This window comes from Phyllostomus discolor, chromosome 1, assembly GCF_004126475.2.
Source record: "Phyllostomus discolor isolate MPI-MPIP mPhyDis1 chromosome 1, mPhyDis1.pri.v3, whole genome shotgun sequence".
Classification (NCBI taxonomy): domain Eukaryota; kingdom Metazoa; phylum Chordata; class Mammalia; order Chiroptera; family Phyllostomidae; genus Phyllostomus; species Phyllostomus discolor.
In genome coordinates, this window is record NC_040903.2 from 15,711,728 (window position 1) to 15,739,139 (window position 27,412).

Here is a 27,412-nt window from a genome sequence, read left to right on the forward strand (position 1 = left end):
AAGTTAGAATGCAGGAGAATCTGGTACATATTTTATATGTGTTATTTTCACTAAAAACTTTTGGGTGAATAATACTACCACTTTATATTTTGCGTAAATTCTTTTCTTGTAAAATTATTTTGTTCTTAAAGTCTAATGAAGCCTAAAGTCAGGGCAGGTCGTACCCCTGTTCTAAATACATGAAACTAAGCCTCAGAAAGGAAAGAACTTGCTGACGGTCTCAGAGGTCGTAAGTAATAAAGTTGAATCTAGAAGCCAGGTTTTCAGATGTTTAGGCTGTTTCTGTGACACCATGTTTTTACTTATTGCTGTTTTACACAAAAATTATATAAATAATAATTATACTTTTAAATAATATTCATATTTGTAAAAGCTATTAATTACTCAATTTTTATTGCATCCATTCCCCAATAAATAACCGTGCAATTGAAACTAAGGGTTGGAATTTAGGTCAAATAATAATTTTAGGAGAAATAGCAGAGAAAATAGTTAAAATGGTTGCTATTATTAGAAGGTTAGGATTTTTAAAATTTTGAGAAGTTATTTGACAGTCAATCAAAACACTGTAAAGCCTCGGTTTATGCTAGAAATGTATCAATTTTGTTTTAAATGTGTTTATCGAGATCTTTTAGAAGTAATAAATTTGTAGATATAACATTAAGAAAAGTCTTAATGATTAAAGAGAAGAACTTGAGTGAAATTTGTTGAGATTCTCTGTATACTTCCTTGGCAATGAAAATTATATAGAAACCTTAGCACTAAAATCTTGTCAGAAGAAGGGCCCGCAGCCCTGCACTCTGTGGTGTTATGTAGACCTGCATGTCACAGGACCTGAGCTCAAATTCTCTCTTCCTGGGAGATTAGCAGGGACGCCACGCAGCTTAGCCAAACTCCTTATTAAATACAGTATTGTCCCAAGCGCGTTGCACAGTGAACTGTGTCGGGCAAATGTTGCTTAGGGTTTGTTTTCAGTGAGTGAGCTATCTTATCTTTGCTCTTAACGTCTGGTTTTTGAATTGTTTACTTAGTGTCCATTGTGAACTTTTTAAAAAACTTCGGAGTTTTAAAAAATACTTTTCTACATACAATTTTTCTTACAGGACCTGACAGCTCTTCTATTTCTGTATCAAAAGTTTGTGTATTGTACTCTTCTTAGTTTAATCTGGCACACAACAAAAGCTTATTTAGATGAGTTGGGTTTTCAGATCAAACGCTCTTCTACATGTTAGTTTAGGAGCAGATTTTTAGCCACCTTCCTTAACTTGAGGAAAATTAGTTTGCAGTCATGGTGTTCCAGAAGGAAGCAGGGTCCTCCATCACTCACTCATCATTCTGTCTGAAGGTCTGAGCGTGTGTGTACATGCTCCGTAGATCCCATCGTGGATCTTTACGTATCTTCAGCTGAAACTCTTCCTAGTTTAAGTGAATTATTTCTAGAATGGGTTGTCTCTTCCTGCTTTGTCCTTTCCTTAGTGATACTTTCCTTAAGAGTGTTTTCCTGTTTTCCTTAGCATTTAACACCACCTCACACTCTAAGCGCTGTCGCCGCTCCAGGGCAGCTGCAAGAACGACGCTGAAGGCTCTGCATAGTCGCTCATGGGAAAGTCAGACAGACTCTCACTCAGAATCTGTTTTCCCAAAATTGGCACTTTATTTTCTGGCGTATTAGAGGCAGTGAATTAAATAACAGTGGCAGAAAGTGAGTTTGTAGTTAAGGAGCTACAATAGGGCTTTCTGGGAATGTTAGAAAGGGTACTAGAACAAACAGTCACCCTATTTTGGATACTTATTCATATCCTACTTTCTAAACAAATAATGCATTATGAGAGGATTATGATCAGTTTTAGTTTTCATTTGCCCTGGATTTTTTCTCTCTTAATGAGTCTGGTTATAATAAAATATAGAAACTAAATATTGCAGTTTGAGATACATGTAAGTCCCCTCTCTCCTCTGGCTTTACAACTTTGCTTAGTGAATTTTAGATGCACTTAAAACTTCAGCTTTAGTTTTAATATCAGAAATACATTGTTTTAGACTTTGTGATTTAAAAAATGTTTACAAAGAGTGTAATTAAAACAGGTTTTTCTCTTAATTTGGGTACTAAAATATCTTCCATTCTTTAAAAAATGTTACTTTAAATATCTTAAAGAAATTTCTCTCTCTTCTCCCCACCCCCACCCCTTCTTCTCTTTCTCCCTCCCACCCAGGTTCGAATGGCTTTAAAAAAGGCTGAAAAAGAATTTGAATTCAGAACCAGCTGGTCTGTTCCAGATGCACTTCAAAAATGGCTTCAATTAACGCATGAAGTAGAAGTACAATACTACAATATTAAAAGACAGAATGCTGAAATGCAGTTAGCTATTGCTAAGGATGAGGTACTCTACTTCAAAACTTATTAAATTTCTAGAAGGATTAACTAGTTGGAATACAAGGATATGAATAAATTTTTATTATTGCAATTTCTTTTCTTGAGCTGGAACTTAATGCATAAATTGATTCTCATGATCATAAGTTGTAAAGTAAAATTATTTAGAGAGGTGTATACCTTTCGGAATGACCTGTCATTTAAAAATCATCCCTATTATCATTATAATAAATGTATTATACAGAGCTTTTCTCCCTCTAGGTTGCTGCTTCATATCTGATTTAGGTTACTAGTTTAGAAATTAATGTCCAACTTTATTAAATTGTGTGAAATAAGATTAAGTCTTAATCTGATTTGTAGTAAAAAAAAAGCTTAGTTCACTCACTAACACCTCTATCGCAGTAAGGTATAATGCTATTTGGTTAGTTTTAATAGAAAATTCAGGCCTTTCTGAACCACAGAAATAAGAAAAATTTTCTAGAACAAAGTTTTGAATCTTGTTGTTTGGGTTGGGAAAGCATGTTTGTTTTCTTTCATCTGTTTTCTTTTCGTTTTTGGAAAATAGGGCTATAAATTGGATAATAATTTTTTACTGATTTTTTATTATTAATATATTCAAGGCAAAATAAAATTTATTAGCATGTGTGTTTTTTTCCGAAAACTACCCTTATTTTTCTCTCCTTTGGTTTCTAGGCAGAGAAAATTAAAAAGAAGAGAAGCACAGTCTTTGGGACTCTGCACGTTGCACACAGCTCCTCCTTAGATGAGGTGGACCACAAAATTCTGGAGGCGAAGTAAGATGTTGTTTTTGCTCTTTGTTTATGTTCGCTGTGTTGAAGTAGGTCATTTGTAGACAATTGTATTTTAATTTGTCATTTGATCACATATATATAATCACATAATTTATACTAATTCTGAGAGTGCATAATTTCTTCTTGAAATTAGCTAATTGCCATGGTTTGTTCATGTAGTTGCCTTTTTTCAGTGCCATGTTAAAGACTGTTTCAAATAACAAATAATTCCTGTATTGACTTTTTCAGGAAAGCTCTTTCTGAGTTGACAACCTGTTTACGAGAACGACTTTTTCGCTGGCAACAGATTGAGAAGATCTGTGGCTTTCAAATAGCCCATAACTCGGGACTGCCCAGCCTGACCTCTTCCCTTTATTCCGATCACAGCTGGGTGGTGATGCCCAGAGTCTCCATTCCACCCTATCCAATTGCTGGCGGAGTTGATGACTTGGATGAAGATACACCCCCAATAGTGTCACAGTTTCCTGGTAAGTAAGAAGTTCAAAAAAGAGAGTTGGTACAGTTTTTAAAGTAACTTTTTATCTGCCATTTATGGAGCATTTACTTTGAAGTCTGTGATAAAAATGTTGCTCATTCTTTGTTTTCTCTTTTTGTTAATTTGTATTTACTATTTGATAACAGTATATGAGGGGGTGTGTGTGAAATACATCATATATACTAAATCATTTGTATGAATGAAGTGCTCAGCTTTGAGGGGAAACATTCTTTCAAATATCAGCTTAATTTACAGTAGAATGTAATAAAAATTAGGGGAAGATCTTGGAAACGTGAGTTCCAGTCCTAGCTTTGCCACTCCCCAACCGTGTTGTGTGACTTTGAGCCAGTCTGCGGTTTATGTTACATTGAGTTGATTTTCACAATAGGAAAGGATTTTAGTATTTTGTTTTGCTTTTCCGATTCTGTCCTTTTATTGAAAGAATATTAACTCATAAGCCCTGAGTCACTTTGCCTTTGTACAAAGGTAAACTGTGTTTATGTTAAGAAAACCTTACATATCTTTTTGTTGTTAGAAAGTGGAGCTCCTCCCAAGGGCGGTTTTAACATGTACAGTTCCTTTGTTATGCTCTAGTCTGTGACATTTTTTACATGGTAAAGTACATTTTGGTAGGAAAGTGCAATTTAAATATCTTAGATGTTATGAATAAATTCTAGAATTTATTAATAAATATTTGGACTTTTTTGCAAAGTTAGAGATCTCGAATTTGAAATGGTGCATTCCATGTATTAGAAATCATTTGAAAAATTCCTTATCTTTATTATTAGCCTGCCTGATGCATTTCCCAATATTTCTGACCTTTTTGAAACAGTGTAGACAGGACAGGAGTCCAAAGAATAGAGAGCAGAAGTTAATCATTGATCAATTGAGGATTTACATGGAAATTTTAGCCTTTGAGACAAATCATGATATATGAGCATTTTCCAGTTTGAGTTTTTCTATTCAATTGTTACACCTTTTCTGAAGTTACGATTTAGAAGAGGTTCTAGTTTTTAAAACAATTTTATGAAAGAAAGCTCTAAATTTTCAAATAAACAGTCAGTGACTTTGTGTGTATGTTCATGTCCATGGTTTTAATTCTGTGGTTTAATGACAGGCAGATAATGCAGGCAGATTGGGGAGGCCCTACACTCTTAGGAGAGAGAGGAGGAGAGGACAGATGGTAAATGCAGTGGATACTGAGAGTGTGTGACCTCACTCAGTTTACTGGCCCTATGCTGCAAGATAGTGATATTCATATGTAAGGTAGTTTTTTTATCACTCAGTTTACTGGCCCTATGCTGCAAGATAGTGGTATTCATATGTAAGGTAGTTTTTTTATCTAGGTCTGAAACAAGTCTGCTGTTTGAATATTGTGTTTATTTGAAATACATACCCTAAGCTTGCCAAGTGCAACACTGATTCATAGGTATATTATGTTATTTGAAAACCATAGCTTTTTAAAGTTGCAGGCCCTCCTTGGAATACATAATCATGCAATATCAGAAGTGTACATGAAGATGTATTCCCTAAATTAACCAGGTTTTTTTCTTTGCTTGTTGTTTTTTCAAGTACTTTTTTGGGGGGGTGGGTTGGAGATATTTTATATATGTACTTTAAAACAACATTAAATGTGAATAATTATCTTAGGCTTTCAGTGATCGTGATACAGAAATTTGACCTTTTAAATACTAAGAAGTACAAGAGTTCATTTTAAATTTAATATGTTGTTTTAGAAATGCTGTGATCAAATTTATTACCTTGGAAAAATAACTCATGCCAAAGATTATACTTTGAGAGCTCTGCCTCCACCCAGTGGCACAACAGTGGTGCTCCACTCACTGAGCTGTAAAAGCACCATCCCTGGACCTGATAAATGAAAGTTCTCGGCAGTAGGCAGAGGGTCTAAAGTAGGATGAAGGCTCTTCATTATATACCTTCCTGAGCAGTTTTAAATTTGTACCATGGGTATGTAAACTGTGTAAGTGTGAAATAATGACAAGGAACCATACCTGTGGTATGTTAAGAGCACAGTAAGATCGTAAAGCTATAATATACATAGCATAATATTGTGCGTTTAATTATTTGAAGCAGAAAAAGACAGAAGGATACAATCAAAGGTCAGCCCTGTGTGGGTAGGAGAGCAGATGATAGTTTTTTTTTCCTATTGATACTTTTACAGTATTGCTAAAAATTCACAGTAGGAATGCAGTAACAATTTATTTAAAATTTCTTATACCAAAGCCTTTTAGATATTCCTAAAAATAATACGCTCACCTACAACAAAGTAGACTTTTTCTTCTTTTCAAAAGGAGGTTTATTTTATTTTATTTTGTTAATTGATTGATTGCTTGATTTGAGAGAGAGAGAAACAGACAAACATTGATATGAGAGAGAAGCATCCATCGGTTGCCTCCCATATGCACCCTGACCCAGGAAGAACCCGAAACCTTTTGGAGCACGGGAAGATGCTCCAACCAACGGAGCTGCTTGGCCAAGGCAAAGACAGATTTTAACATTTTGCTTTGTTCATCTCTCTCTTTTTAAAAATATGTTATTGATTATGCTATTACAGTTGTCCCATTTCCCTCCCTTAGTCCCCTCTGCCTTGCACACCCGCTCCCACACACACTCCTCCCCTTTAGTCATGTCCATGGGTCATACATAGAAGTTCTTTAGCGTCTACATTTCCTGTACTATTCTTCACGTCCCCCTGTCTATTTTCTACCTACCATTTATGCTACTTATTTTCTGTACCTTTTCCCCCTCTCTTCCCCTCCCACTCCCCTGTTGCTAACCCTTCATGTGATCTCCATTTCTGTGGTTCTGTTCCTGTTCTAGTTGTTTGCTTAGTTTGCTTTTCTTGTTTTAGGTGTGGTTGTTAATAACTGTGAGTTTGCTGTCATTTTATTGTTCATATTTTTTTTTTCCTAGACAAGTCCCTTTAACATTTTATATAATAAGGGCTTGGTGATGATGAACTCCTTGAACTTGACCTTATCTGAGAAGCACTTTATCTGCCCTTCCATTCTAAATGAAAGTTTTGATAGATAGAGTCATCTTGGATGTAGGCCCTTGCCTTTCATGAGTTGGAATACTTCTGTCCAGCCCCTTCTTGCCTGCAAGGTTCTTTTGAGAAACCAGCTGATAGTCTTATGGGAACTCCTTTGTAGGCAATTGTCTCCTTTTCTCTTGCTGCATCTAAGATTCTCTCCTTATTTTTAATCTTGGATAATGTAATGATGTACCTTGGCGTGTTTCTCCTTGGATCCAACTTCTTTGGGACTCTCTGAGCTTCCTGGACTTCCTGGAAGTCTATTTCCTTTGCCAGATTGGGGAAGTTCTCCTTCATTATTTTTTCAAATAAGTTTTCAATTCATTGTTCTTCCTCTTCTCCTTCTGGCACCCCTTTAATTCAGATGTTGGAATGTTTAAAGATGTCCTGGAGGTTCCTAAGGCTCTCCTCATTTTTTTGAATTCGTGTTTCTTCATTCTGTTCTGGTTGAATGTTTCTTCCTTCCTTCTGGTCTGCTCCATTGATTAGAGTCCCAGTTTTCTTCCCATCACTATTGGTTCCCTGTACATTTTCCTTTATTTCACTTATTGTAGCCTTCATTTTTTCTTCTAATTTGCGATCAAATTCAACCAATCCTGTGGACATCCTGATTGCCAGTGTTTTGAACTGTGCATCTGATAGGTTGACTATCTCTTTGTCACTTATTTGTATTTTTTGTGGAGCTTTGATCTGTTCTTTCATTTGGGCCGTTTTTTTTTTTTTTTTTTGTCTTGATGTGCCTGCTCTGTATAAGGGGTGGAGCCTTAGGTACTCACCAGGGCGGAGCAACCCACGTTGCTACGTTGTGACACTGTCTGTGGGGAGGGGTCCAAGAGGGAACAGTGGCACTTGCTCTGCTCTCTGCCAGATTTCAGTCACTTCCCACACTTCCCACAAACAAATTGGGCCCTTCTGGTGCTGATTTCCTGGTGGGTGGGCTTTTGTATGTTCTAGGACCCTGTGGGTCTTGCCAATGCTTTTTCCTGTGAGGCTGGGAGTTTCTTCCACTGCCGCCTCACCCCCCACAGGTATGTTCTATCAGGTGTTTTGAAGCTTTATTTCCCTGCGCTGGGACCCCGGGTTGCTAGGTCTGTCTCGCTCCCCAGGTGTTCCTTCCGGTTCATCTGCACGTGAATGTGGGACCGCCCGCTCCACCAGCCGCCGCCTTGCCCGTCCACCAGCCACTGCCTTGCTGTCCAGCTGCCGCCTTGCCCGCCCTGCTCCACAATCCACCGCTTCGCTGGGTCCGCCAGCTGCCGCCTTGCCCGCCCCGGTCCTCCACCGCCGCTTTGCCGCAAGTCCTCTCCGCCCGGCTACCCGTCTCCGCCCCTCCTACCGGTCTGGATGGATGTTTCTTCTTTAACTCCTTGGTTGTTGGACTTCCATACAGCTTGATTTTCTGTCGGTTCTGGTTGTTTTTTGTTTTTAAATTAAATTATTGTTCTTTCGGTTGTGCGAGGAGGCACAGTATGTCTACCTACGCCTCCATCCTGACCGGAAGTTGTTCATCTCTTTTTATTGAAATAGACCATTACAGCTATAGCTGAACCAGATCACCTCCCTGTCCCACTCTTCGAAATTTGTTTACTATTCTAAAGCCTGTTGTACTTTTATTATATGCAGGTATTCCATAAGCAGTAAATATCATTGTTATTTATTTGAAAGTTTACATAGATGTTATTGTTTTGTAACTCTTTTTTGCTCAAAAGTATATTTTAGAAATTCTCCATATTTATATATAGATTAGTTAAATTCACAGTAATTATTTAATATGAGTTAACCAGTGTTATTTATTGTAATAATAAACCATAGTTTATCCCTTTTTCTAAGATAGGTTCTTTCTACTTCTTTGTCCTTATAAAATAATGCTATAATGAACATCTTTATCTTTATCTCCATGAGCATAGCTTTGAGAGTTTCTCTGGGTAGACATCTAGAAATGGATTTGTTGGGAGGATACCCCTTACTAGTCATTGCTAAGTTGCTCTCAAAGTGGTTCTGTCCCTTTACAAACCCACCATATGAGTGCCTGTCTTCTTGTATCCTCACCAGTCCTTGGAGCGCTCTGATTTGTTTTGTAACTGGAATGGGTGTTACCTGATACCTTACTGTTACTAAAGTTTTTTATGTCCTTGATGATGACTGCGATTGAGTACCATATCATTTATTGGCATTTGTTCAGATTTCTTCCAGAGTTTCTTGTACCTGCTTTAGATTCCCTCCAAGGTTTCTTGCTGATCTGGAAGAGTTTTTAAAAATGTTTCCTGATTATTCTCTGGGTTAAAGATATCTTCTCCTCGGCTTTGGCTTTCCTTTGACTGTGCTGTTATTTTCTTTTTTAATCATATGAATTAAAAAAACTTAATGACAAATATATGAATATGATTTGTACTTTCTGTGTCTTTTTTCAGAAGATGATAGATTGTTGTTTGCTGTCTTAAAAGTTTAAGTTTTGCTTTCATCCCTTAATCTTTTTATTTACCTGGAAGTTAGTTTTGTTTATATTGTGAGGCAGGACTCTAAATGTATTGATGTCTAGAGAAAGAGTTGTCCAGACTCATTTCTTACCACTTCTCTCCGTAGACACAGACAGAAACGCTTCCAGGCTCTCTGTTTTCTGTCACTGGACTCATTCTGCTGTAGTTACTGTTTATAGCTTCATAGTAAGTATTGAGGTTTGGTAGGTCAAAAGCTCCATTTATTATTCAAATTCAGAGTTGCTACCCTTGGCCATTTTATGATCAGCTTATGAAATTCTAGGAAAATTCTGTTGGGCTTTTACTGGAATTTCTTTGAAATTATTGATTGGTTATAGGGGATAAATAGTATTTATAAATACCATTTGAGACCTACTTTTATATCTTTAAGTAAAGTTGATAATTTTCTCTGTTATAGTTCTTGTATATCTTTTTTAAAAGATTAATTCCCAGGTACTTATAGTTTGTAGTTGATGTATAGGGAAATGCTGTTGATTTGGGTGTCCTGATCTTATATTCAGAAACACTGAATTCTCTTATGAGAGTCTTTTGGACTTTTTTTGTACAGACAATAACAGCACACCCCCACCCCCTGCCCCTGACCAAGCCTTATGGCTTTCCACCCTTATTGTTCCGTCTGAGGCCTCCAGTAAACGGCTGAATACAAGTGGTGATTGTGGGCAGCAGTTATCACCAATTTGACTTTAAAGAGAATGCTTCCATTATTTCATCATGAAGTATGATTTTTTTTTGGCTTTACATTTTTGGTAAATTGCTTTTAAGTTAAAAAAATTAATTTTAATTCCTATTTTGCTAAGAATGATTTTTCTTTTAAATCAATGGATGTTAAATTTTACCAACTTCTTTTTCTGCATTATTGGAAGTTAGCACTTACTTTATTTTTTTCTTTTTTCTGTTCAATTTTAACATGTTTATTTAAAGATGTAAAAACCCTAAATAAAATAATATAGCAAGCCAAATCCAATTTATTGTAGAAACAGTACATTGTGACAAAAATTTACAATAAATTCTTTTAAATGTCAGTGAAACTATTTTTGTCACAATGTACTGTTTTTATAATAAATTGGATTTGGTTTGCTATATTATTTTATTTAGGGTTTTTGCGTCTTTAATCATACATTAGGTTAGCCAATAGTTTTCCTTTCCCACACTCTTTATTTTGGTACCAAGATTATAACTAGAATCACAGAGTAAGTCAAAGAGTACTCCCATTTCTCCATTCCATTCTCTCCCACTCTTAAATAGAGGTTGTATAGTGCAGTGGTTAAGGATGTGAGCTCTGGAACAAGATTGCTTATGTCTGAATCCTTACTCTACCATTTTATATGTATTGTACACCCCCTCCCACCTTATAGGTTAATGTTGTCAAGTATTTTGTTTTCAGTATCCGTAAGACAGTCATCATTTTTTATTTGTATAACTTTTGGGGAGGCACTCTCTCTGAGTCTCTATAAAATATAACTCACCTTGTGTAGTTCTTTTGTAATTTAATTCAAATGATATCTGTAAAATACTTAAACAGACCCTGGCCCATAATAATACCCAATAAATGTTTTGAATTTTTAAAAAAGATTTTATTTATTTATTTTTAGAGAGAAGGGAAAGGAAGGAGAGAGAGGGAGAGAAATATCAATGTGTGGTTGCCTCTCATGTGCCCTCCCCCTGCACTGGGGGCCTGGCCTGCAATCTAGTCATGTGCCCTGACTGGGAATTAAACCAGTGACCCTTTGGTTCACAGCCCATGCTTAATCCACTGAGCTACATCAGCCAGGGCTGTTTTGAATTTTTTTATCCTATACTCTGATATAGTATAAGATATGGATTATTAGTTCTTTGAGGATTTTAAAGAAATTGCCCATAAATTGACTTGGGGTATATGTGTTGTGTATGTTTTGGCACGGAAGAAGGAAACAGATTTTTGACTATTGATTTAGCTTCTTATAATGGGTAAAAGTCCAGTTTTGTTAAAGTTATGTGTTTCTACCCCTGGTTGGTATGGCCCAGTGGATTGAGTGCTGGCCTACAAACCAAAGGGTCACTGGTTTGATTCCCAATCAGGGCACATATCTGGGTTGCAGGCCAGGTCCCCAATAGGGAGTGTGTGAGAGGCAACCACACATTGATGTTTCTCTCTCTCTCTTCCTCCCCTCCCCTCTCTCTAAAAATAAATAAAATCTTTAAAAATATTATGTGTTTCTAAAATATTATTTGAGTTTTAAAATTTGTTGACTTGAAGTTGTCCATAGTATTTTAGATGATTTTAAAAAACCTTACTTATATCTTTAAATCTCCTTTTCATTTGCCTTCCTTGATTAATTCATCATAAGTTGTCTATTTTATTTCACTCTTTCATTCCTCAAAGAACTAGCTATTGGATTTTTTAATATTCTCTATTTCTAGTCTTTTATTTTCTTTATTAGAACTTTTTTTTTGTTTTAATATTTAGACAACTAGCTTATGAATTTTTAATTCTCCTTTTTTCCTTATTGTATGATTTTATGGCTATGAATTTTCCTTTAAGAACCACTTTAACTATTGCCTTCTCCTGATTTCCTGACCTATTTCTTGATTCTCATTTTTATGTTGTATTCCTTATTGGATTACATTTCTCAAAAAGAATAAGTGGAACAAGAATAGAACAAGACAGAACTTTGAAGAAGTCCAGCAGTTAAGGGACAGGTAAAGGAAAAGGTGAGAATATGGTTAGAGAAGTCAAGGACAGGACAAAGTAATCATCAGTGTCAATGGCAATATAGACTAGTGCAGCCACTGTGGAAAACAGTATGAAATTTCCTCAAAAATTTTAAAGATGGAACTTCCTTATGAACCAGAGATTCCACTGCTGGGAATATACCCTAAGAATCTTGAAACACCAATTCAAAAGAACTTATGCACCCTTATGTTCATAGCAGTGCTATTTACAATAGTAAGTGCTGGAAACGGGCCAGGTGTCCATCAGTAGATGAGTGGATGAAAAAGCTGTGGTACAGTCACACAATGGAATACTACACAGCAGAGAGATAGAAGGAACTCCTACCTTTTGCGACAGCATGGATGGAACTGGAAACTATTATTCGAATTGGAATAAGCCAGTCAGTGAAAGACAAATACAATATGACCTCACTTAAAACTGGAATCTAATGAATAAAATAAACTAATGAGAAAATAGAACCAGAGACATGGAAATATGGAACAGACTGACAGCTATAGGAGAGGAGGAGGGAGTGGGGAGTGGTGGAAGGAAGGGGAGGGATTTGTCAAAGAATGTGTGTGTATGGCTCATGGACATGGACAACAGAGAGGGGATTGACGGTGGGCTAGAGGGGTGTGCTTGGTGGAGGAGGGCAAACGGGGAAAAATTGGGAGACATGTAATAGCATAAACAATACAAATAGTAATGCCAAGTGTGCTGATCAAAAATGGATTGAGATATTCATAAAATTAAACAAGTCATGACTTTGTTGAGAATGGTTGCAGCGAAGTTGTATATAAGCACTTTACAGTTTCTTTGAGGAATAAGTGAAGCTGAAGTAGTGGAAAATGTAAATAATTCTTTTTTTAGATAATTTAAAATATTTTTTTTAGTGGAGAAAATAGACACTTCTATTTCACAAAAGGGAAGAGATATATGTCCACTGAAAAGCTGTCGGAGAGTGGAGGAGGTTTTTGGTTGCTATTACATATCTATTTTGTTTTAGGGTTTTTTTTTTTAGCATGGATTTTTAAACACTTATGGAAAATAAGAAGGGAGAAGGTGAAAATAAATGATCAGAAGGGCTAGCCAACAGAGTAAGGACCTAGTGCTTGTGGTAGAGAATGGGACAGATAAGTGGAAGGAACGTAGTATGTGAACTAGAAAGGTAGAAATGTGGTCAGAATCTGTCTAATGTCTTGATTTATAATTTCGAAAATGGAGCAATTTTGAATGATGAGACGAGGCATGAGAGTGGGTGGTGGAGTAGAACAGAAGTAAATGTCTGGTGAGAAGAGATGAAAACCATAATTAGTGAAGGTGTTGGCTATGTGTTACACACGGGGTTGCTCAAATTGATGGAAGGTTGGATGAATTGGTAAGAGCATGACCAGGAAGTGACTAGTGAAGTGCAGATGGAATATTCACGTAGCTTCCCACAGTTAGCTTCAGCGGTACATTTTATACAAGAGTGTAGGAGTGAGGGTTACAGACAGTGTGGGGTGGTGAGAAGGCCACCGGCCTGACGTTCCGATGCTGCAGTGTCTGAGACAAGAATGAACAGCTTCAGCTTGAGAAGGTGGTTCTTAGGAGCGCTATGCGTCAATCAATTACAGCAACGAACTGGAAGGGTCATTCAGTGAAGATAATAGCATTAACAGAAGTTCGTGTGCTTGGGTCTAGACTTAGACTAGTAGCAGAAAGAAGATAACCTAAGGCTAGTAGTTAGTTCCACAGTGACCAGTGTTCAAGAAACAAGTTTGGGTCTCACTCTGCCTAAGGAGCTGTAAGACTGTGTATTGTCGTATTTCAATGGTCCTTGATTTAAAACTTCCTGAAATTAAAACCAGTTTCACTATCTCAAGAAATATCCATTGATAAATCCAACCTGTTTTTTACTGGTAATTTTCTTCTTTTAATGTTAAAGTTTATTTTGCAACAAAGTGCAGATTTCTTATAAATAGATTGACTTTTAATCTTGAATGATTTGTTATCTTGGGTAGATTTTTAAATCTTCTTGGTTAGTAATGTCAGATTTTGTATTAAAGCCTCATTTGTTTATATTCATTTCTGTTTGTTTTTAGACCTGCTTTAATTTTTGTTATATTTTACTTTTTCTTAATTTTCCTGAGGAGCAGTGATGGAGGATGGTAATGGTTCAGTTGCTTACTTCAGTAAAGGTAGATTAAATAGTTACGTATTAGTGACACGAGTTGTCTTGTGCGCCTTTACAATGTGTATAAAGGAGCGTTGGATTTTATGAGCTGTTCTGTTTCTCTGTGTTTGGTTTTCAGGGACCATGGCTAAGCCCGCTGGATCACTAGGCAGAAGCAGCAGCTTGTGTCGCTCTCGCCGCAGCATCGTGCCGGCCTCGCCGCAGTCCCCGCGTGCTCAGCTCCCCGCACACACTCCTCACCCGTCACACACTCGGCATGTCCACCACGCTCAGCTCACGCAGCACTCGTTGACTTCTCCCGATCCAGATATCCTCTCCGTGTCAAGTTGCCCTGTTCTCTATCGAAGTGACGAGGAGGAGGAGGCCATTTACTTCTCTGCTGAAAAGCAATGGTATTGGCGGCGAACGAACTATCGTATCTGTTGACTGGGCGTGTTGGAGGTGGGAGTGGGGTGGGTAGGCGTGGTGTGCAGCATGCAGTTTTTAGCGCTCAGTTGTGTATGCCAGAGTCCTAGCTTGGTATGGCTGGGCTTTCTGCCCAGGGTCTGGCAAAGCTAAAATCAAGGTATTGGCTGAGCTTTGCTCTTATCTGCAGCCTCTGAGCCTCTTTAAAGCTCAGTTGGTTGTGGAAGAATTCAGTTCCTCGGGGCTATATCACCGAGGTCCAGGTTCCTCCCATGCTTGCTTGCAGCCAGGGGCTGCTCTCCGATCTTCGAGGCCGCTCACTACTCCTTGCTACATGGGACTTCCATCGTCAGAGTCAGCAACAGAGGATTTCCCTTCTGCCAGATCTTTCCTTTGCTTTGGATCTCCGACTTCCTCTATATCTGATCTCTAGGCCCAAATTTAAAAGGCTGATCTGGATAGTAATCTCTCTCTATTAAGGTAGACTGGGTTGGGGCCTTAATTACATCTGCAGAATCCCTTCTAGATCAGTGTTTGAATAACTGACTGGGAGAGGATGTCTCTGTACCAGGGCTGGGAATTTGGGGACCGTGTTAGAATTCGGCTCACTACAGACACAGGTAGATACTTTGAGATCCAACTTTACAAGAGGCCATAGCACACAGTTGACTCAAGTCTCCAAACATAAACTTGGCTCATGAACAGTTTTATATGTACAATACGCTCTCATATAAAAGCATGAGCTTAAATATATTTAAGGACAAAAAAACATTAAATATGACCAGCTGAGTTTTTACAATATTTGTTGTCAGTTAATGATTTATTGTTATGTGCTGGTACTTGGTAGTAAACAAGAAGTATAAGATGCCAAAGGTTTAAGAAAATGTGGGAAACTTAAAGGAGGAATTTATATTCATGCTAATTTTTTTTCTATAAAATGGGTATGGTAGCAGGGTATTCTAGCCCAGCTGAAGGGACCCCACTCCTCCATGAGACTTGTTGCTACGGAGGATCTGTCTAAACCACTGTCCTTTGAAACAGTGTGGTACTGACAGAAAAACTGGTGTTAGTTTCTGATTTTGCCACTTAATAGCTGTGTAGCCCTAAAGTCTTACTGTCCTCGTATGAGAAACAAAACTGGGTGCAGAGGGCTGGGTCCTCCCCATGTTCCTGTGTAGCTCTGTGTCATGTGATTCTTTAGTCAATGTCATCATCAAATAATCTTTTTTACATTCATAATTTTTTCATCTGCTAGTGAAAGTAAATTTTATGATCAGCAAGTGATCATGATTATAGCATATTTCTAAAATGGTAGTCCACATTTTGTATTCTCGTTGCAGTTGGAGAATTTGAGGTAGCTTTGCTTGGTTAGTACTTTATTTTTAGCTATTTTATGTAACCTTTGCAGTAAACTGTAGTCACAAACAAGATGGTTTTACTGGCAAAACTAATTTTGTGTGGCTTACGGAAATTAGTAGGAAAACTCCAGAGCTCTGCTTCCCAATACAGTTTTTGGAGTTGTTGGAAGTTTTCAGGTCTCATTTCATATTCAGGTCTCATGTCACAAATTCATAGCTAGCTCGGACATATGAGAAGAATTTGGAGTTAGAAAACTTTTCCTCTTCTCTGTTTCAGTCTTTTTTTTTTTTAATATATTTTTTAAGATTTTTATTTATTTTTTTTAGGAAGGGAAGGGAGGGAGATAGAGAGAGAAACATCAATGTGCGGTTGCTGGGGGTTATGGCCTGCAACCCAAGCATGTACCCTGGCTGGGAATCGAACCTGGGACACTTTGGTTCCCAGCCCGCGCTCAATCCACTGAGCTACGCCAGCCAGGGGCTCTGTTTCAGTCTTCTAAGTGTTGAAGCACCAGAAGCTTACAAAATAATAATAATAAAATTTATTCTTTACTGATGTTGTATGTCCTACGCATTATGCATGTAGATGCTCATTTAAACCTCACCTGAGTTGTCTTGTTATACGTGCATTAAACTTACATGAGTTCAGCTACAGCACATCACTGTGGGGAAAAAGGAAATAGAAAAATAACACAAATGGTACACACAGTTAAATTCAACATACTAAAGAATGTATACTCTAGAAAACATGGGAGATTTTAGGGTGCACTGTACCTGCTCTCCAGATCTGAGCAGTGAGGCAGAAGATGCAGCGCTTTGGATGATTTGTTTTGTAATTAGAATGTTAGAACTAGAAGTATTAGTAGAGAGTAATAGAGTTCTCTTAACTTTTACAGGAAAATTAAGACCTGGTTAAATTAAGTGATTTGCCCAAAATTGTACGGCTGATTTTAGTGAACAGGACAATTTTCCTAGTGTAAATTGGTATTCTTTTCACACGTCACTTAGAACTTCCAGACTAGTTTTTGAAATATTTTTAGCCTACTTTAGAATTTCACACAGAGCAGCCAAACCATGTAGCAAAAATAGAAGTTAAATTAATAAAATAGTAACTAACCAGCTTCTGGCTCTGGAAGCTAGAACAACTTCAGGAACAAATGGTATACATCAGGTCTGACTGGGAAAAGTCTAGCCATTGTTAATATAATGAGAATGATTTGCAACATTGACATCACTTGGCAGCCAGGGAGATGGACTGGAGTGCACACGTGTGAACAATGACGACTTCACTGTAGTCGTCAGTGGTAGGTGTCCTTGAATGAGCATGTGTACTGCGCAGGCGTTGCATTCAAAATGAGAAAGTAGAGCAATGAATCTGCATCAGATTTTGCATTAAGCTTGAACATTCCTCTGCCAAAACTATTTGGATAATTCAAAAGGCCACAGCTATGGGCAGCTGGTGATTGGCAGCTTCATCATGACTAGGTGCTGGCTCATGCATCACGTCTCATGCAGAGGTTTTTGGTGAAACATCAAGTCACCCAGGTGACTCAGCCCCTCCACAGCCCATATTTGGTGGCCTGCAACTTCTGACTTTCCCCAAAACTAAAATTACCTTTGAAAGGGGAGAGATTTTAGACCCTCAGTGAGATTCAGGAAAATATGACGGAGCAGCTGATGGTGATTGAGGGAACTGTGTGAGGTCCCAAGGAGCCTGCTTTAAAGGGGACTTGAGGCGTCATTGTCCTGTGTACAATGTTTCTTGTATCCTGTCTCTTCTTCAATAAATACGTCTCTAGTTTTTATATTACATGGCTGGGTATCTTCTGGACAGAACTTACTGTATGCTATTCAGTTAATGAACACCTGCAAAAACATTCCAAAGAAGCCTAGCAGAAAAGACCCTACTAATGATAGATTTTTGAGTCATTTTTTTCCTGTCAGAACTGCCTCTCACCCTCTGTTAGCACTAGCCATTATCAGATTATAAAAGCAATTGAATATTGTACAGTACATGTAGGTATATTATATGAAAGCATTTTTAAGTCTTTACTTGCCCAAGTGATTTTGCACATTGAAAGCTTGTAGTGTAATAGAGACAATCTTCACATACATGTGTGGGTACATAGAAATGACTAAATAAATGAAAAAATCTAATATATAAAATATGGTATTATTATAGATATGTTAATATGTATATCAAAAGTAATAAAAATGCATCACACCCTGAATAATTACAGTAATCCTGGGTCACCCAAGGCGAGAGCTCATTCAGCTCCCTTCCATCTATAAGTACAAATGCAGTCTGCTGCGTGCCACGCACTTGCTAATCACTTGAGCTGCCAAGACAAGTGAGACGAGATCCTGTCCTGCTTCTCGCTGGCAGATTATGATTTTAGGTGTTCCTGCTTTCTCTTCTGTCTTTAGCTCTATTTTTTCTCCCACCTTATTTCTTTTGCCTGTTTTGGGGGCCTTGACTGTACTTTGAAGTTTCTTAATGATTTTTTCATACAGTGAACAATATTTGTGTCAGGCGTGGCATGTACAAAAATGAATAAGACATGGTCCCATTTCTTCAAGATCTCCCTGCTACCTTCCTTCCCCCCAAATCCTTTTAGCATTGCCTCCATTTATATTTTGATAGATGACGTGTTGAAAATTGTTTTGGTTACAATGTCTGCTGGTACTCGTCACATATCGACTTAAAATTTTACCTTTGCCTCTGTCTTATCCAGGGAAGTGCCAGACACAGCTTCAGAATGTGACTCCTTAAATTCTTCCATTGGAAGGAAACAGTCTCCTCCTTCAAGCCTTGAGATATACCAAACATTGTCTCCTCGAAAGGTATCAAAGGATGAGCTCTCCCTAGAGGATTCGTCCAGAGGAGACTCGCCCGTCACTGCAGACCTCTCTCGGGGCTCTCCTGATTGTGGGGGCCTGACAGAGACGAAGAGCATGATCTTCAGCCCCACAAACAAGGTGTACAACGGCGTCTTGGAGAAGTCCTGCAGCATGAACCAGCTTTCCAGCGGCATCCCGGTGCCGAAGGCGCGCCACCCGTCCTGCTCCTCCAGCGGCAGCCACAGTAAAGCGGTGCAGGAGGCCCTGAACGCCGCCAGGGTCGGCAGCACCCCGCACGACCTCTGTCATAATGGAGAGAAGAGCAAAAAGCCATCAAAAATTAAGAGCCTTTTTAAGAAGAAGTCTAAGTGAACTGGCTGACTTGATGGAATTCCATTCAAGTGGCGTCTTTAAACTTTTATCTCCCACCCTCTGATCCCACTTTTTTTTGTTTAAATTTTAGGAATGTAACTCCATTGGGGCTTTCCAGACTGGATGCCATAGTGGAATGTCCTTAAGGGCAGCTGTCTACTGTCTGCTTATTTAAATGACTATATAATCAATTTGTCAAGCTAGTTATTACTGAAAAATTATTAAGAGAGACAGTTTACAGTCATTTCTGCCTATTTATTTCTGCTTTGTTATTAGTGATGTATATACAACATTTTGTTGAAAGCCACTATGGACTTACAAGCTTTAATGGACTAGTAAGCCAGCATGGGCTTGCAAAAATTCCTTGTTTACCAGAGCATCTTCTTATCTTTCCACAGAGCTATTTACATCCTGGACTAAGTAACTTAAAAGAAGTAAAACTAATTGCACTACTGTTTTCCAGACTGGAAAAAAAAAATCTCTGCAAGTGAAACTGTATAAAGTTTATAAAGTGACTGTGGATAGGGGTCTGTTTTCACTTTTAGATCAAATGGGTTTTTAAGTAGAACCTAGGATTTCTAATTGACTTGATTTCTGGAAATGAAAACCCATGCTTTTATTATGGGAAGCTTCTTTAAATGCATTTAATATTATAAAGTTTCAAGTCCTGCTGTAAGGTCACGTTGTCTTGTTGTTCCCAGGGCTTTCACTGTGATTGACTGCATTGCGTTGCAGGCTGTAGGACGGGATATCAGTCATTGAAAGGCAGAAGGCTCTTTATTCCTTACGCAAGTGGAAGAGTTAAAACTCGGTCAGAGGACTTACAACATTCACAAGCTTAAACTGAGGTGGGGGGACGTGGGGATTCAGACACTTGTTTACAGACTTTGAATAACTGCAAAGGATTTATGGTTTGTGAAGAATTTGTACTGTGGAAAAGATAATAAATCGGAGACATTACTGTGTGGGACTGTGCTGGTTTTTGTTGGTGACACTCCACCGAAACACTACATGTTTTCTGGAGAGCTGTGTAAGCTATCTTGTTGCTTAACTGCAATATAAAAAAATAGCAATGTAAGTTGTCAACAAATTTCTTTCTATTTTATATTGTTTGTCATATTTTTATGTAGTTTGAAATGTTTAAATGTTCTAATATCAAAGTTAACAAATATAAATTTATGGTGCATTTAGATTGTGTTGTATTAATTTGTAACGTTTGGGGTGCATTAGAGTGACAGATTATTAAAAGGGTAGTTTTTACTGTGAAGATTGTCATATAGCACAACAAAGTACATTAATACCTGGGAAGTTTCTGCTTAGAATGCTTCTTTTAAAAATTCAGTCATAAATGATCTGGGTAATACAATATGGATGGATACGTGGGTGAACCACTCATACATATCGGCGAGAATGGTTTTTCAACATTACGGTTAAAATACATAATGTCTAATCCAGTCCTGTTCAGTGGAAATGCTGATTGATAAACAAGAAGTTTACTTTGAGATTTGCTCCAAAGAAATATTTTATTAAGAATATGAACAGTTTCCTGAAGTCGTCCTGTAAATTGTGATTGTACTGTTAAGGTCTTCAATGATATTTATACATATGGATGTTTATATTTTTAATAGTGCTATAAGGCCAAAAATTGAAATACACATAGTGTTTTGGACTAATTATAAGGGAAGGCAAAATGAAAGGTCAGGAGTTGAGGAACATAGTTTGTCAAGCTGTTGATGAAGGAGAAAAATTGTGCATGAAGAACTGAAAAGCATTCTGGAAGGTTTCTTCAGAGTGAACGGAATACCTCACTTTCTTCTCCTTATAACCAGACAGGAGTGCTTCCCTTTGAGAACTGCAGGAGGGATGAGATAACTTGGTAGTTTACCGGGTAGAAAAGGTGAAAGCCGCCGGAGGGGGAGTGAAGCTGGGAGAAGGCATGGCTCTTAGAGCTGCTAGCGAGGCCTACTGCTTGTTCAAGGTTGGAAGGGAATTCTGGATCAGAGCCGCCTGCACACCGGGACTCGTGTGGGGGGTGAGGGCAGAGGCTGGCCTAAGCACGGTGTGCACCCTCTTATGTCAGTGAATGCGTTGTTTGTGCTAAATTTCACACATTTATAAACATTCAACCAAGGGATACTTACTGCACTGTGTTTCTTGTCATTTTTACTTGGCATTAGTATAAAGCTCTATTTGAAAATTCAACAGAAAATAATTGTTTTGGAAAGCCACGATAATTTCTGTACTACGTCATTTATATGCGAAGGATTGGTGATTAATACAAATTTTATAAGTGACCCATTCATTACCTTATTTTAACCTCTTAAAACCATGGTGGTTTCCTGTGTTCTTAAAGCAGCATTTTCCTTACTATAGAAAACAATTCATGATAGAATATTTTCCTTACTATAGAAAACAATTCGTGATAGAAAAGTATAAGGAAATAAAGAAGAACAACAACAAGCAGGTCAAATTCTGCCCAAATAATTGCTTTTAATATTTTAGTATGTTTTCTGCCAGATCATTTTTTTAAGATTTTATTTATTTATTTTTAGAGAGGGAAGGGAGGGAGAAAGAGAGAGAGAGAGAGAAACATCAATGTGCGGTTGCTGGGGGCCGTGGTCCGCAACCCAGGCATGTGCCCTGACTGGGAATCGAACCTGTGATACTTTGGTTCGCAGCCCGCACTCAATCCACTGAGCTACGCCAGCCAGGGCCTAGATCATTGTCTGTATATTGGTACTCTCTATATTTAATTTCATACCATGCTTTATTTAATAGAAACACTTCTCCAATATCATTAACAACTTTTCATAAATAACATTTTAATGATTATAGTATGCCATTGTATGGATTAACCATATCTCTTTAATCGTTTTCATATTATTAATCATTAGGCTGTCTCCAAATTTCTGATCTGTGGACTAATAGCATCTGACATTTACTGAGCACTCCGTATGCCAGGCACTGTTCTGAACTCATTAGTGTACATTCTCATTTAGTCTTCCTACCACGCTTGTAAGGAAGGCACATTTTTTCCCTTTGGCTTTTAAAATCACCATTTTACTAATGAGGAAACTTGAGCGCAGAAAATTGGTAACTTACTAAAGGCCACGTAGCTAGTAATTGGTAGAACCATGCTGTTAACTTCTATCACATAAATTCTAACCAACAGTTTGCGTCCTTAGGATATGTATATTTAGAAGTGGATAGAAACCCATGAAGACGTTCTGGTTTGTAAGTGCTTTTGTACCTGTGCACACAGCACTGAGTCTCACACGCGTACCTCAAGTTAGCTGTTGTGAAGGTTCCTTCTCCACACGGCCATGTTTATGTCTCACCCACCACATGAGTGTGAGCACCTTTTGCTTTACATTGTCCTTAGGAATGACCATGTGGTTAAAGCTTTGATAATTCAATAGGTAAATAATGTCTAGTGTGGTGGGAAAGTTTTCCTGGTACATTTTTTCATTTCAGTGAATTATCTATTCGTGTCTTTTACCCCTTAAGTTCTTGGGGTCCTAGTGTTTTTCCAACTCTTGTACACAGACTTTCAAATGTAGCTGTTCTTGTATTCTTTATTTACCAACTAAAACAGTGATTTAAAAAAATCAGATGTATTTCTTCATTTTTATTTTAAAGAATGAGCAAAAGAAAACCCAGACTTAAGTTTTAGTATTATTGATCTCCTACTTTTAGGTCTTGAATGAGAGAATAGATTCTCCCCCCCAAAATTGCAGGTAAGGGAATCCACTTAATTCATTCAACAAACATTTAATAGCTTACCATGTAGCACGCGTCATGATAAGCTCTGGAGGTACAGAGGCTAATGCAACAACAGACTAATGCCTGAGCAGGGGTGTCCAACCTGCAGCCTGTGGGCCGCTTGCGGCCCAGGATGGTTGTGAATGCAGCCCAACACAAAATCATAAATTTACTTAAAACGTTATGAGGGTGTTTTTGTGTGTGTGTGTGATTACACATCACAATGTATTTAATGTGTGGCCCAAGACAATTCTTCCAGTGTGGCCCAGAGATGCCAAAAGGTTGGACACCCCTGCAGCCTAAAGGAACTTGATTATGTAATAGGAGAGACAGAGCAAACACAAACCCTTGTAATAAGGGCAGTGACAGAAATGTAAACCGAATGTCGAGGAGATGGGAGCTAATGGGGAGAGAGTATGTAGCTCAAAGTATTGGGTATAATGTAGAGGTGCCAACTTGCTGCGGGTGTGGAGAGATTTGCTGTGGCTGAAATGTACAAATCCAGGGGCAAGTTAGTTTTAGGTCTTCTACTAACTAGTAGTCTAGTTGTAACACATGAGCTTGCAGTTCCTGAGTTTCAGCAAAAACACTGTAAAAGCTGTGAGGGTGCTTGTTCTGAGATAAGGGGTTGACCAGGGAGACACACAGCATTGGAGCGATGCCACGTAAGGCCTGATAGTACTGATAAGTGACTGTGTTCTGCCCCATACCCCAGCCCTGAAACAGAACAGCCTCTGTTGAAAGATGGGCTCCTTCCCATTTACCCGGGTAGGCCTCATCCTATCTGAAATCAGTTGGTGTCAAGTGGGCTTCAAGCCAAGATGCAGGACTTTAGCTGGGTCCTGTGGTTGGGATTACCTGAATATGTACAGGTCTCCGAAATGGCCCTGAAGGGGTCCTTTCTATGGCGGGGTCTGCTGTAGGGCAGGTAGGACATCCAGATCGTGACTAACAGTGTGTGGGGACTCCAACTAGGCCCAGGGTCCCGTCAGGTTCTCCCTTCTGATGTTTCACTGTTGACTGGGTGTGTTGCCACGTCTTCATCGGCCTGCACAAGTGAGAGAGGGCAGTGAGTTCAGGGGCCGGCGGGCAGTTGACTTCCCCCTGGTGAGAGCAGCTCTGCAAGCGAGTCCCAGGGAGCCCCCGTTGCTCAGCCACTCAAAGCTCCAGCCCTTAAAGCGAGGGCAGCGCCTCTGCTTCCCCTTCCCACCTGCTTCCTAGTTTGCCTGGGCGGGTTCTAGTTCCCTGCAGACGCAGGACTCAGGAAATGTGATCTGGGTCAAAATCGTTCTTCCTCTTGCTTGCTTGCAACATTTTAATTCCAACAGCAGCCACGCCAGTGTCGCAGTTCTGTTCAGAACATCTTGTGTTTATTTCTTATGTACAAGGCCTGTAATGGAAGCATCTTGAGTTCTAGAATGCCTATGCGAGCTAGTTTTCCACACGTGAGAGTGTGAACAGCTGGGAGACGACAGACCTGAGGTTCCCAGGGTACCGGCACTGGCAGGGGTGCTGGGGAGATGAAGGCTGCTGCCACTTGGGCACGGGAAAAGCTTTTGAGAATAAGAATACGGCATTTATGTTTCATTTTTGAAATACCAGCTCCTCAGGTTTGATTGTTTTTTTGAGAAAGCTTTCTATAAACACCTGGGATGTGCATCTGTAGCCAGAAAGTACAATGATGAGAATTTAAAAGAAAGAGAGATGGGAGGGGGGAGATAAAATGAAGCGTGAGTGAGACAGTGACTCCCAGGGGCTGCCTGTGACCTGCAAGGTAAAGGTAAGAGAACAAACTGAAAATAGGACCGGGCAGGGGACCTTCGGGAGGGAGGGGAGGCAGGGAGGGAAAGGATGCCCCTATTGGCAGATCACCAAATCTCGTCGGTTTAATCCCTGAGTAGCTCAGCGATTGTCTCTCCCTACTGCTTGGGGCTCACCCTCATTTCTCATTTTACTGCCTCCGACAAGCAAACTGAACCCACACTCACCTTTCATCCCCTCATTGGTCAGCTTTCTTAGCCATGTGGCAGGTTTTCTCTGATTAAAATCTCTCTAGGCCTTTCTCATCACCTGCAGGATAAAATATAAACTTCATAGCGACTAGCAGAAGACTGTGTTCTGGGCCCTGCTTGCTTCTCCAGCCTCGTGGCTGGTCAGGGTAGGGGCGTAACCTGAGCATCGGGGCCCCGAGCTGCATGCAGTTTCCTGAACTAGCCGGCCGCTCCCACCCACCTCCCCGACTCCACACTGGCTGCTTTCTCCACCTGGACCCCTGGCCTGACACCCTCCACTCAGCTCAGGCGCATCCCCAGGAGGACTTCCCCGCGAGCCCCCAAAGTGGGTGCCATACCGCTTCCATGAATGTCCAGAACTTGGTGTTCATTACACACTTGTCAGGTCCTGTTACAACAGCCTGTTGACTTGGTTGCCCATCAGTTCAACTTGGAAATGCCTTATCTAACTTCGAACTCACTTCGAACTCGCAAAGACGATTCCATCAGGCACGGAATACAGGACATGCCTGATGAATGAAATGAATCATATACTTGCTGCCTTCGAGTTGCAGGTGGTTGCGGGCATTCACAAGTTTAATGAGTAGGAAACGGTTCAAGACTGTGACCCAATACGCATGAGCATTGTACGCTGTCTTTTTCATTCTCTGACTTGGAGGTTCCAGGAAGGGCGCACTGTCTGTGAGGTCAAGGTGTCGTGGTCAAGGCATGTTCCCTTTGTGAAATGGGGAGTGCGGTCTGAACAGGCCTCCTGCGAGGACCAGAGCCCTGCACGCTCTACGGAGGTTTTCCTCCGCCAGCTACTCCCCCGCTCCAGCCCCGGGGCTCTGTCCCCTCTCCTGAGCTCAGCATTCAATGGTTAGGTATCTGGCCACGCATGTGATTTCTGTAGTTTAGTGTCTTGCTCTCGCAGTGATTCGATAGCGAGAGCCTATGCAGAATGTGCTGAGTGCTGGGCATACAACAGTAACGAAGATAAACACGATCCACCTCGTGGAACAATTCTGTAAATAATTAAATAACCATGCTTGTTATTAGTGCCGTGACGGAAAAGTTCACGGGGCAAGGCGATTACTTAACTTGGAGGTCGGGGAGGGCCTTCCTGAGAAAGTGGCATTTGCACACAATCCTGCCGAATTAGCAGGACGCGGACAAGGAGGCGAACAGGCTTCCGAGTGGCCCAGGTGGCCGGGGTGGCACGTGTGGAGGAGACGCGGGGGGAGGGGGCGAGGGGACGGGGGTTGCGGGGAAGGACCTGGGCGTGTTCAGGAAACCGAATGGAGGCGGGTAGGACCGGGCTGCTGTGAGTGGGCCAGAGCAAGGGGCAAGGAGGTGCAGTGCCTTGCAGGAAATATTGAAGGTTTTAGACTCGGTCCTGCGATCAATGGGAGATCGTTAAAAGGGTAAGCGTGGGAAACATAATTCTCTTTATATCTTCTGCCTCCAGACGACTTGAGGGATAAACATGTCGGCTTACATATCCTTAAATGTCCCCTTAGCCCCTTCACTAGATTAGCTGCTCAGTAAATGTTTAGCAATTTGCTTTACAAATGGAGGGAGACGGAAGGCTGAGGAGGAGTGGGGTCTTTCAGGAGACGCAGCAGGACAACGGGGAGAGAGTGGGGAGCCGTGGGGAGTGAGGTCAGTGGGGTGGTCACCAGCTTCATTGAGAGGCTTTGCCTGAGCTAGGGCTGCTGCACCACATGTCGTGGGCTGTGGTTTCCACAGCAGAAGCTTAGTCACCTCTGGGTCGTGGAGGCTGGACGTGAGGTCGAGGTGCTGGAATGGCTGGGCGCTGGTGTCTTCTTCCTGTGTGTGTGTGGGGGCGCAGAGAGAGAGCGTGCCCCCGTGCTACAGGAATAGGACCCCAGTTCGTCTGGTTATCACCTGGGGGACCCTAGGTCCAAACCCAGTCACACTGGGGTTAGAGCTTCGTGAAGTTTGGGGCGCACACTTCCACCCGCAGCAGGGCCCCTACCGTGATGCCAGCCGTGCGGCAGGGGCCCGCCCCAGGGGCGGTTGCCCTGGGGGAGCTTTCTCAAAACCGACGCGGCGGTCTCCTGTCTCGGGAGTTTCCTTTTTGTTTAATCCGAGGCTAGGGACCCAGAATCTATGTTTTCCAAGAGTCTCCCTGAGACAGTTCTGGCCGCTGTGCATTCCACGCCCGGCCTGTAAACTGTGGCCCTTCTCCCCCTCTCCCTACTCCCTCTGGGGTTTCTTCTATTACAGCAGTTGGAGAGAACCCGGCGTCTCCCGGGCACGCACAGGGAAGGCAGCTGGCCTTGCGCTCTCGCACTCGGGGATGTCTGCCCTGCCTTCACTCGTGGGTTGTCAGACAAACCACTGTCTCCCGTGGCGTTGGCCGGGCGGGTGCCGAGCACCCCTGACGTTCCCGCCAGTGGTTGGCCAGGCCTGGGTTTGGAGGAAGGAGGGGACGGTGGGAGGCACAGTTTTAACCTCGGGGGGCTTTAACAGGATGGCATTTAGCCCTCAAGTCACAGATGACACAGTGAAGCAGTGGCTCCAAAAAAGTAGGGGCTTCTCGTCCCTCCCGTGACGGGGTGTCGGGAGGCAGGCCATCCAGGGCTC

General features: G+C 40.4%; 1 protein-coding gene across 2 annotated transcripts in view; it reads left to right on the forward strand.

Annotated features, from left to right (window-relative positions):
• Window positions 1-20,009, forward strand: part of STIM2 (stromal interaction molecule 2) — a 136,951-nt gene extending 116,942 nt beyond the window's left edge. Inside the window, exons 8-12 of one of the 2 annotated variants that reach the window (XM_036019598.1) lie at window positions 2,208-2,375; window positions 3,059-3,159; window positions 3,406-3,644; window positions 14,192-14,465; window positions 18,572-20,009. In XM_036019598.1, the coding sequence (XP_035875491.1) occupies window positions 2,208-2,375; window positions 3,059-3,159; window positions 3,406-3,644; window positions 14,192-14,465; window positions 18,572-19,049 (1,260 nt within the window). In that variant the 3' untranslated portion in view covers window positions 19,050-20,009. Of the gene's footprint in view, window positions 1-2,207; window positions 2,376-3,058; window positions 3,160-3,405; window positions 3,645-7,813; window positions 8,126-14,191; window positions 14,466-18,571 lie in introns of those variants that run through there. The other variant, XM_036019604.1, reaches the window with a different exon arrangement.
• The last annotated feature ends 7,403 nt before the right edge of the window (window positions 20,010-27,412 follow it).